The following is an 11082-nucleotide window of genomic DNA, read 5'->3' as shown; positions in this document are numbered from 1 at the left end:
AGACGAGGGCCGCCAGCCCGGTGCCGGCGTGCAAGACGGTGACGCGGACGGGCGGGTCGGAGTCCGACGGGCAGCGGGGGTGTGGGGAGACGGAGGCGGCGGCGGCGTCGGGAAGGATCTGGCGCACGGAAAAGGCGGGGTGGCCCGCGCGAAGCAGGTGGGCGGCCAGGGTGTCCGGGTCGAGCGGGGTCCACGGGTCGTGGACCGAGACGTGGCGCGCGCCGCCGCGCGCGGCCAGGGTGATGAGGGCAGCGAGTTTGGCGGGGTCGGCGGCTAGCGCGCCGGAGAGAGCGACGTGGTGGGGGAAGGAGGCGGGGGTGCGGGTCGGGCTCGGGAAGGGGAAGGGGAAGCAGATGAGGGCGGAGACATGGTGGTACAGGCGCAGGAGGAGGTAGAAGAGGCGGAAGAAGAGGCGGAAGAAGAGTAGGTGGGCGTGCTCGCGGAGGCGCCAAACGGGGGTTGCGGCCATGGCGAGGGGGGGGGCGGGTGGTCAGGGGGTTGGTGAAGGGGTCATCGACACGGTAGGTCGGGGAAGCGGGGGTGGGGGATGGGTGTGGGGGTGAGTAAGAAGGAAGGCGACGGGGGTGCGAGTCTTGACGGGTTGGTTAACGGGAATGGGTATTAAAGATGCATTGTTGATTGATGGCGCCACTGTGGATCGGTGCATCATACAGTGCGGCATGATCACTTACGCCACCGCACACGTACTGTACACGACTACTCTAAGTACACGTGCGCACAAACGTCTTCAACGTGTTCTACTTGACGACGTGGAACCGTGAAACACGTGGCTTACGTGGTAGAGTAGTGTATCGCTCGTTGACCCTGCATTCACACCCGGCACATCATGGTGTGGTAGGAATGTTAGTCTCGAGCGGAAGCTGAGGCTCGGTTTCCCTGAACGTGCGCAGCGGAGGGAGCAGAATGGAGGTGATCGAGCGAGGCGAAGCGAAAGGCCACAAAAGCCACCGGGGGTCTTGTCTCGTCAGTGCGTCAGTATCCCCCGGATTTGTAGTCCCTTTAATTTCCCCTTGATTTAAGTACCCGGTAAAATTCCCCTTTGTAATTTTGGGACCGGCGGCGCACCGCCGCGGACACTGCCAGTCGCTTAGGGCTAGCGCTGTCCTCGCTGTACAGTGCCACGACACACCCCCCGTCGGGCCACGTTCGACGGCGGCCAGCGGCGGCCGACTACATGCGCACGCCGACGGCGGAGTATATACGTTGGGAACGTGGTCCGACTCTCTGGCAGACCCCAGTCAGCGGGCTCCCCTTATGCACCGCGTGCTCCTCCACGGAGTTATCCCCTTCTTCCCTTTTCCTTCGGGCTCCTGCCTTACACCGCATTCCCTACCTGCGATCGGTCCCCCATTTCGCGCGTCCGCACACCCGCTTCTTAAATCGTGCTGCATTTCCCGCTCCTCTCCTTGGGCCCGTCGCGCATCTTGCGATCCGTTTCAGCTCCGTGGTCACAATCTGCCTCGCCGCGCCGCCACACCACCGCGCCACCGCACCACCGCGCCAAGCATCACAATCTCAATCTCCCCTACTGGGGCCTCATCCATTGCAGCTGCCGGGCGCTCCGCCCTTCGTCTCGGCGTCGAGCGCTTCGTCTCGTCATCCTCCGTTTCGTCTCGTCATCCTCCGCCTCGCGCCTGCCCTGACCGAAACCGATAAAAGCGCCCGCGGGCCACGGTACGGAGGGGTGAGCGTGAGGCTACACGATGCCTGACGTGCGGTGGGTCTCGATGGAAGCTAAGCGCGCACCGCTTTCCGGAATGGAGATGCTGGATGGCGAGTGCCGCGTTCAGCTACACAGTGGCTCCCGGGTGGTGTCAGTGACAAAGGAGGCACTGATGAGGAGTGTGCGATTGCCCCGAGAAGTTTGTGGCGAGCTCTGGGATCGGCTGTCGTTGCGCCGTGGTCGCTTTTTCACCGAAAGAATGCTCGAGGAACTCGGGTTCTTGAGCCTTTGGGGTTCTCGGCTGATGGACCCAGGGGCTGACCAAACGGACTACACTATCCGGCGTATTGTGTTTTCGTCCGGGAAGGACATATGGTTTGGCAAGCGGGGGTTCCTTGCCTCAGCAGACGACCGCGGGGGACATCGCTCCTTCTGGCCCATCGACTTCTACACCATGAAGTCGCACAGGGCCGTGGGTAGCTTGGAGCAGATGATGGAGTTGAGCAGTGAGGTCGAGTCTGACTTGGAGGTGAAGGAAAACGGGAGCGGCTTGCAAGTGGAGATAGTTTTTGATGCTCACGCCGAGGCGCGATATTTGGACAATCTGCACCGAGCTTGCACTCGCCGGATGGACCACTTCTTCAGACTTCGATGCCCCGGTGCTCGCGGGGATTCGGCTGCAACGCTCCACCGCCGTACGAACGTTCCCAGCTTCGTGTTCTCTCCACTTGCCCAGTGTCTCCGAGCCGCGATCGGGAATGGACTATACGCGCTGGCTGGAGAAGTGGCTGCACTAGCCATGATGAATATCCATCCGATGCCAGCCGTGAGCGTCGCCCAAGCTGGAGCGTGGCTCGAACAGCGGTTGGGCTCTTACCGCCTGGAAAAGGTTTCGATTCCGAAGCGTGTTGACGAAGAAGAGTGGTTGGCTTCCCAACGTGATGGGATCTTCTTGTCCAGGTTAGGGGGAATGGACAGTTCAGGAGAAGAAATCGACCATGTCGTCGTTCTGGATGCCAAAAGGCAGCTCGTGTATGATTGCACAGAGCGTTTTGCACTACAGATGGGCAAGGGAACCTTGAGCGCTTGTCTTGGTGATGGGGTCGACCTACTCGGCATTCCGGAGCTTCGTCGCCTCACCAAACAGCCAGTTGGGAAGCGCAAGCGTCATAGTGGTGGTAGGAAAATATCCACCGAAGTTCAACGTAAGCGAAAGGATGTTTCGCGAAAGAAGAAGCCCTTTACCACTGGTTCCTCTCAGACAAGGAGGAGGATGGTAATCGATGAGCCGTAGATGCTAATTAAACTGGATCCGCTTGGCCTTATCGAACATGCAAGGGTCCAGCACTCCATTCACCATGACCTTGTTCAGCTTTCGGAACATTTCCAAGTTTCTCTTCGTCAAGGCGTCGGAAAGGTTCAGTTTGCCGGCAATCCACTGCATCGTAGCGATCTCTCCGTTTTCGAAGGAGTCTCGCATTCGTGCTACTGTGGGTCGGAGACGGTAATCTGTCCCTTCGTGGAGCGTCGTCACTGTTGAGTATAAACCGTGCGAGTCAACCGTGAGGATAAACGGAAGCGGGACGTCCGATCCGTACACTCGTTTGAGGCTCTCGGCCATTAGCGATCCACGGTCTGTTGACGTTGCTGCGGCAAGTATTTCAGCTCCAATTGACGAAAACGCCACTCGGGATTGCTTGCAGCTATGCCAATCAAGGACATGGTACACAACGGCACCCCCCGCAGGCAGGTATATCCCGGAGAGGTATCCGGTCTGCCCATATGAAGTGGAACCATGGCTAGCATCGGAGAAGCACAAATACAAAGGGTCCTTGTCTAGCATCGGGGGAGCACAGTACTTCAGCTGTGGAGTCAAGCCCCGCAGTTCGTTCAGAACCTTACTGCCGTTAACCAAGTCAGAGACTCTTAGGTTGCCTACAGCTTGCTGGAGGTAGCTTGCTGCAAAAGAAGCCTGCGGGAGGACACCATGACCAAGGAAGTTGAGTGATCCTGCCAAGCCAAGGTACGACTTGAGTTCTTCCGGGGTGGCTCTTTCGTGGAACTGCTTTTTCCGTTCCCGAGACAGCGCCGGAAACTCGATTTTCTCCATGTACTCTTTCATATCGATGTGCACTGTACCATCAGGGCCTTGCGAAATGTGGAGGCGATTGAAGATTAGCGGGCGGTCAACGACGAACCGGCCAACTTCAAATCGTTTTGCAAGGGCAGCATGGAAGTCGTTGACTTCTCTTGGTGAACCGACTACCAGGAAATCATCCACGACCTTGCAAATAGCAAGAGAAATATTACCTCCATCGCCGAACTTCATGAAGAGTTGTGGCATACCAGGGATGGGTACAATGTCTTGCCGAGACATCCAACCTTCTATGGTCAGCTGCCAGAGTCTTCCAGACTCGACAATTCCATAGGCGGGCTTGAGAAGTCGCCACAGAATCCCTCGGGCCGCCCAACCTTTTGGTGGTCGAACATAGATGTCTCGAGAAAGGTAACCTCCCTGCAGGTACGCACCCTTAATGTCGATTGTGGCTATGACCATGTTCAAGACGGCGGCGATGGACAACACCAGTCGGATCACTGGGAATTGTGCAGTTGCAGAATCCTTCCGGACACTCTCCTTATCTTTGTCGCGGTTGCCGTGAGGCACCATTCGACACTTCAGCCGGAGTTTGTCCTCTTCCCCATCGGTCTTCACTTGGAAGAAATGATGCGATGATATAATGTTGGCACCTCTAGGGATGGAACTCAACCTGACTTCTTCAAAGGCACCGTCGTAGTTATTCTTCTCTGCAGCTATGGCTTTGTCAAGCAGCCATCGGGGCACGAACTGCAGTTGAAATTCCGAAGCGGTTTTATCTCCGATGATCCCTTTTACTTGTCGCAGGACGTCCTGCTCCATGGACTGGAGTTCAAACGGCAGCTCCGGGGGAGGCGTGACTCTCACCTCACCGATGTCTTTCTCGGGACGAGGTGGGTCAAACGGTTTGTTGAGAGTGCCCTGTTGCCTTGCCGGATCTGAAGGAGTGACTTCTTCCTGCAGGGGTCTCTCAAGGTTGCGTGAGCTTGGAGACTTCTTAGTATTCGCAAAGAATGCAGGCTGTTCTTCGAAGTACCTTGCGACATCTTCATCAGCATGTACTCTTGAGTCCTCTCCGTCTTTTCTGATCTCAAGAATGTCATCGTGTAGAGGAGGGTGGACGTCGTTTCCCTCTTCCCACGGAAAGCTTGCTGGGAGATCATCCTCGGTCGGCAAAACTTGACTCCGGGACTCGGCGTTGTCGGTTTGATGCTGGTTCATCGCTACCTCAGTGTCATCCGTATCAACGACGGCGTACGACCGGGGGAAAACGTAACCAATCTGGTTCAGATCCAACAGCAAGGGTGACCGTGGAGCTATGCGCACATCTTCATACGCAGCCCGAATTGGCTTTCCACGATGTTCCGGGTTATTTGAGACAATAACCATGTGCGGCTCGACTGCACGTACATACCCGGATTCCCATTTGCCAAACTTGACGTTGCGTTTGAAGTAGTAGACGAGGACGCCACGTCGAAGGTCTTCGGGAAGGACGGTGTTGGGTGACCGGCCCTTGTCAAGCATCAAGAGGGCCCGACGGGCAACTTGCTCTTCGTGAGCAGCGATTATTTGGTCGGTCACAACACTTTTTGGGAGTCCAGCGATGGAAGGAGTATAGCCCCTAGCGAGTTCAAAGCTGCTCATTCTCTTGCTACCGTACAATATGTTGCTCACATATGTTGCACGGGAAAGAACGTCGGACTTCTCCACTTCCACGTTGCAAGTCTGCATGAAGAACTGTGCATCTTTGGTCATCCTTTGGGCTATCAACCGGACCACCGCATTCTTGCTCTCAACCACCCCAAGCTTGTTGTGTCTTCGAGCAGGACGGGGCTGGAATTTGACCCCTGCATACTGCAAAAAGCCCTTGAACACGGAGTTATTGAACTCAGGGTCAGATGATACAACAGCTGGAGGACCGTGTACATCACACCACTTGTTATCGAACACACGGGATGCCTCGTCCATCTCTCGTGTAGTCATGAGTGAGGTAACGGAAAGCCCGGTGTGTACGTCGACGATGTGGAGTATGGGCTGATTACCCAGCTCAGTGATGTACATGTAGTCTAGCTGAACGTGGTCGTTGAAAGATGAGAGGAGCTTTCCGAAAGAGACCTTTCTCGAGTTGGAAGGTCTTCCGGTGCTCTTGCAAGACGTACATTTCGATGCAACAGTGGTGAGGGCTTGCCTAAGAACTGAGGAGAGGATAGATCCTCGTTTGCATAACTCGAGCATATCGTCAAGGGGCAAGTGGGAAGAGCCATGAAGCTTGAGCGCAAACCTCTTTGCCACCTTTCCGTCCATAAACTTGGTTCTTCCGAAACGATGCCCCATTTGCCTCGACATGAGGGAGCGCAAAGATGCGAAGTACGTTTCGAAAGACGAAGTCTTTGAAGGTACCACGAACAAGTACGTTCTCTTGGCGTCTTTATCTTCCGGGGAGATTTGTTGACTATATGTCTGAAGCACGACCTCTTTCTGTGAGAGGCCGCACACTCCAGGTGGTATGACAAGGGCGTTCTCTGGTCCGAGCAATCTTGACTTGTGGAGCACTTCGTTGCCGAGAAGGAGGAAGCCAATTCCCTTTGTGACGTAGAACGGAATTGTTATGTTTGTCCCGTACATGTCCGTAACAGGCATATCTCATATGGCAACCACAAGCTCGGCTTCGCTACACTCCATTCCATATCCGTGAAAGAATGGTTTGCAATCGAGCGGACGAATGGATAGCTTGATTCCCATTTTCACGCAGAGTGTAGCCGCGGATTGGATGCCGCCGACACTCCTCGGACAGCCAACGTCTAAAATTGGATTGGGGTCCCCACGTGAGGAGAAGACGTCGGACTTGGCTCCCCGCCTGGAAACGAGACTTAGTTGTCTCTGCGTCCCGGACGGGAGCCTGGACGAAAAAATGCAGGAGATTTGTACTCGTTCCCAGTGTTCCGGAAACGGTCGTTCCCAGTGGTTCTTCGTCTTTTCGCGTGATGGTCGGAGGCTGAGCAGCGCAGATCACCACGGAGGTGTCCCTGCTCACCACACTCCGCACAGGTTGTCCTGTAGGAGCGGGTTCCTACTTCTTCGTGAGGGCGCTTGCGTCTTCCTCTGGGCGGGTTCCGACTAAGTCCACGAGCTCCATTGCGTACGACGTCATTATAGGCGAAGTTGTCGGATCCAGCTCCAGAAGCCTTATGCCCTACGGCGAGAAGTGCTTGTCTAAAGTTGTGCTGCACGAGGCTTTCAACGTCCTTCATGCTCATCGAGGGACCTTGTGTTGACGTGAGGGTCAAGTTTCCAAGGACAGAAACGGCGTCATCTAAGTGAAGCTTGCAAGGCTTCGCCTTGGACAAGATGATACCCGCTACGGAATTATTAGGCGTTTCATATTCCTGCGGATTGGTGTACAGTTTCTGAAATGCGTCCTGGATTTTCTTTCCTGTCCTTCGTGCTTGAGAGCGGTACTTACGGAGGGCATTCCGTAGACCATTTTCATCGTCTGTACGGAAGTACAACGGACCTTGGAGCTCTCCTGCGCTCTCAATAACAGACTTGAATTCGTCGAGATCTTTGGTGGAGAACGACCTCGTTGTTGGCGGATTCACTTCGACAGCCCGAGCTTCAGCCAACGAAATTAACTGCAGCTTGGCATTAGTCAGAGTGCCCTCTTGGAGGTTGGCATTGTTCAACAAAGTGATTGCCAGGACTTCACCAATCTGGGAAGACGTCGAGGCGTTGGAATGCATAAGATGCTCCGCAGCCAGTCCTCGGAACCGTGACACGAAAACAGAGAGATCTTCGTTCTTCTTCCGGCGGCAGGTTGATACCTTGTGAGACGAGTTTATCAGCCTTGATACCATAGCAATCGGGGGGTCAATGGCGATGAGATTCATAATGTCTCGAACGGCTGCGACTTGATCGTTTTGTTTAAAATCGATCGTTCTTACTGCCTGTGCTTCGTCAACAATTGACTGTTGAGCACTGGGCAAGCCACGCTCATAGAGCTGGCGCCCAAGGGTGGCGTACACCGTGGCGTACACGCGATCCGTGCCACGCTCAGCGGCAGACTTTATAAGGTCTACCCAGCGAGCGATTTTCCGCCGCCAATCCTGAAGATCTCCATCCGGATAGAAGAACGGAGGGTCTAAACGGCTCTCGCGATCGCGGGCCGAACTACCCCCTGGGCCCATAACTGTGGTAGGAATGTTAGTCTCGAGCGGAAGCTGAGGCTCGGTTTCCCTGAACGTGCGCAGCGGAGGGAGCAGAACGGAGGTGATCGAGCGAGGCGAAGCGAAAGGCCACAAAAGCCACCGGGGGTCTTGTCTCGTCAGTGCGTCAGTATCCCCCGGATTTGTAGTCCCTTTAATTTCCCCTTGATTTAAGTACCCGGTAAAATTCCCCTTTGTAATTTTGGGACCGGCGGCGCACCGCCGCGGACACTGCCAGTCGCTTAGGGCTAGCGCTGTCCTCGCTGTACAGTGCCCACGACACATGGTTCCTCATGTCATGTGATGTGAGGAGTACAACTGCATTGACCTCGGTTACGCGCGCATAACTCCAACTCCGAAGCTTTGCTGGTTACCCCTTGACAATGTTCGGGTCTCCCTCCGGCGACTCAGGGCCGCCAGGCGATGCGCCTTCCGGGGGGATCCAATTCCGGCGCGCAAGCGGCGACGACCTGCACCGCGCAACCGACGTCTTCCCGCAAGAAGACGACACGGCAAACCACTCCGCCATTCGTTTCCGCCCCGCGGCATCCGACTCAGCGCCACCCGCGGAGACGGACTCTCGGAACACAGGCTCCGTCGAATTGGTGAAGCCGTCACCGAATGCGCCGGCGAAACGCCCGCGGGAGGACGCGGGTGCCGCGCCGAGCCCGAAGCGGAAGAGGCTCGACGACGACGTCGTCGTCGTCATACCTGATGATGGCGAGGAACACAAGCGGAAGGACAAGGTGCTGGCGGGAGCGGAGATAGATGACGCTTTCGGCGATGCGTTTGGCGAGAATGAGCAGGAGGATGAGCCGGAGGATGTCGCTCTGCCCACGGAGAAGGAGGTGCCGGAGGATAGTGCGCAAAAGGTCGACGAGATTGGGAAGAGTCAGGGCGGAGCAAAGGAGGGAGAGGCCGCCACTGTTAAAAATCTTGGGGACGGGCCGGTGGAGAAGGTTGGGAATGACGCCACAGATGAGATTACCCCGGCGGAGAGTAAAGGGGGACAGAGGAAGACCGGGGACACGGAAAACGACAAATCGAATGCCACCAAAAAATCTGCTCAGCCTTGTCCTATGGCCGTCGATACGGCAATTGTCGCAAAAGTTCCTGCGGGTGAAGCTAAGGTTAATCACATCTCAGGAGAGCTGCAGGTTTCCGGTAGCAAGGGAGTGAAAGACGCTGTGGCCACCGGTGAGCGCAAATCGGAAGGAGGCAAGGAATCAAAGGCAAAGAGTGCAGGTGCTGCGGAAGAGAAAAAAGATTCACAGACAAGAGGGAGCACCCATGCGAAAGATGCTAAGTCGGAACAAAAGATGGAACCCGGTGAAAGCGGTGAAGAAGAAGCCCCACTCGATTTAGCTTCTTTCGCACGATATGAACATGGTGAAGTCGCGAAACTAACTGCCGTACAGCAACGCAGATATGAGCAGTACAGGAGAAGTGATTTGAAGAATCCTAAGGTGAAGAAAGTCCTCGTTAGCTACAACCCTACTTTGCAGAAAGCCTCCGATCTTTATATTATAGCTGTGAAGGGTTTGGCGAAATTGTTTGTTGGTGACGTCGTTGAAACTGCCCTCGACGTCAAAAATCAAATGGGAGACAAGGGAGCCTTGCAGCCAAAACACTTGCGTGAGGCGTACCGAAGACTACGACGGTCTGGAGTTGTCCCCTCGACTAACGATAGATCTGCTTCATTTTCTTGAAACGATCGAGGGCTTCAATCACACATAGTTTCATTAATATGTACAAAACAGAAACTGGTACGTCCCTATGCTGCCAACCGAGTTAATCTCATGAAGATCAACTTGCGACGCACATTGTAAACAAACTCTTGTACCTATTTGTTCCGCATTTAAAGCCTGGAAAAGGGCGAGATGCTGCTTCGGATTCTGGAAGAATTCGTGCACTCCTATGTGCCCTGAATAAAAAGCGCACAGTCACCGCTTTCCTTTCCTTTTCCGCTGGGGCTTCTCATGAGCCGCTGTCTCGGCGGCTCCAAGAGCGTATTCCTTCCCCGTTCCTCCCGATGCTTCTTTGACGCGTTTTCGTTTCAGCTGTTTCTATGTGGAAACTTGTTCAGTCCGTTTAGGTACCTTCGACACAGTTTTAACTTTCGCCTTTTCTATCTGACCAGCCTCTGTGCTTTTTGATGCTCCAGCCTTACTTGAGGTACCAGGAGGCGCATTTGATGGCTTTCTCCTTTTTGCAATTCCCCCTACACTGGGTCGGTCCACGGCATCGCCCTCTCCTTCCTTCGCCTTTTTCTCCCATTTTTTCCGCTTCAAAGCTTTCAGCTTCTTCTTTGCTGCAGCTTTTCGTCTGGCCTTCTTCTGCTTCTCGTCTTCGGAGTTCTCGGCAGTGTGGCCTTTGGCACGCTCATTTGGATCTTCTGCGTCCGGGCGCTCATTGTTCATCATCTCACGCTCTTCACCGTCAAAATCGCGTAGCTTCTTAGAGTTTCGTTCAGACGGAACGCCGTTCGGCTCCGAGCCAGGTCCAGATTTCGGAAGAGACATTTTCTTCTGGTATTTAGCTTCAGCTCGTCGATGTCTCTTTGATGACAAGTGCGATTCTACCTCGGCGTCATTCAAAAATCGCTTTCCTGGACAGATGTTACACTCACGCCATTCCGCGTATTCTACATCCGCATCCTCGTCCTCTTCAACCAAATTATCCTCACCTGCTCCCTCTGCCGCTTCTCCCTTTTCCGTGCCGTTTTCGCGGTTAGGATCTTGTGAACCTCCATCTTCCCCGCTTGCATCAGATGACAAGGACATGGCATCGCTGTCACTTGAATTTCCGTCGTAAGTCGCCGCTTGCAGCTTTTGATGAAGCGTTTCAGCTAAGAGAGGATCTTTCTCAACAAGCTCCTGAAGCAACCTATTCGCCTCGGCCTGCTTCTTGAGATTGCCAGGATCATTTTTGTCCTCTCCTTCCTCTGACGAAGAACTGAGACAGCCATCAGAATCGGCTCCGTCTCCTCCGCCATATAGGACGTTCCATTTCAGGCGTTTGATCATCTCTTCACGGTCGGCGAAAGAAGATATACCCGTCGCCACCGAAGCATAAGCAGTACGGAGTGGAAGGCGGGTACT

At 54.8% G+C, this 11082-nt stretch overlaps 3 protein-coding genes; 1 reads left to right on the top strand and 2 right to left on the bottom strand.

Moving 5' to 3' along the window:
- Nucleotides 1–8351: 8351 nt before the first annotated feature.
- On the bottom strand, nucleotides 8352–8690 carry CHC_T00001678001 (hypothetical protein). The gene has a single exon (XM_005712629.1). It carries the CDS (start codon nucleotides 8688–8690, stop codon nucleotides 8352–8354), a length of 339 nt encoding a protein of 112 aa, XP_005712686.1.
- A 370-nt stretch (nucleotides 8691–9060) lies between these two features.
- Nucleotides 9061–9690, top strand: CHC_T00001677001 (hypothetical protein). Its single transcript, XM_005712628.1, has one exon. It carries the CDS (start codon nucleotides 9061–9063, stop codon nucleotides 9688–9690), a length of 630 nt encoding a protein of 209 aa, XP_005712685.1.
- Nucleotides 9691–9718: 28 nt separating this feature from the next.
- On the bottom strand, nucleotides 9719–11007 carry CHC_T00001676001 (hypothetical protein). XM_005712627.1 is given in 2 exon segments: nucleotides 9719–10047; nucleotides 10048–11007. 1 exon segment carries the CDS (start codon nucleotides 11005–11007, stop codon nucleotides 10048–10050), a length of 960 nt encoding a protein of 319 aa, XP_005712684.1. The 3' UTR covers nucleotides 9719–10047.
- Nucleotides 11008–11082: the final 75 nt, after the last annotated feature.

Source organism: Chondrus crispus, genomic scaffold (genome assembly GCF_000350225.1).
Source record: "Chondrus crispus Stackhouse genomic scaffold, scaffold_108, whole genome shotgun sequence".
Taxonomy (NCBI): Eukaryota; Rhodophyta; class Florideophyceae; order Gigartinales; family Gigartinaceae; genus Chondrus; species Chondrus crispus.
The sequence above is the reverse complement of the archived record's forward strand: the minus strand, read 5'-3'. Positions and strand labels throughout refer to the sequence as shown.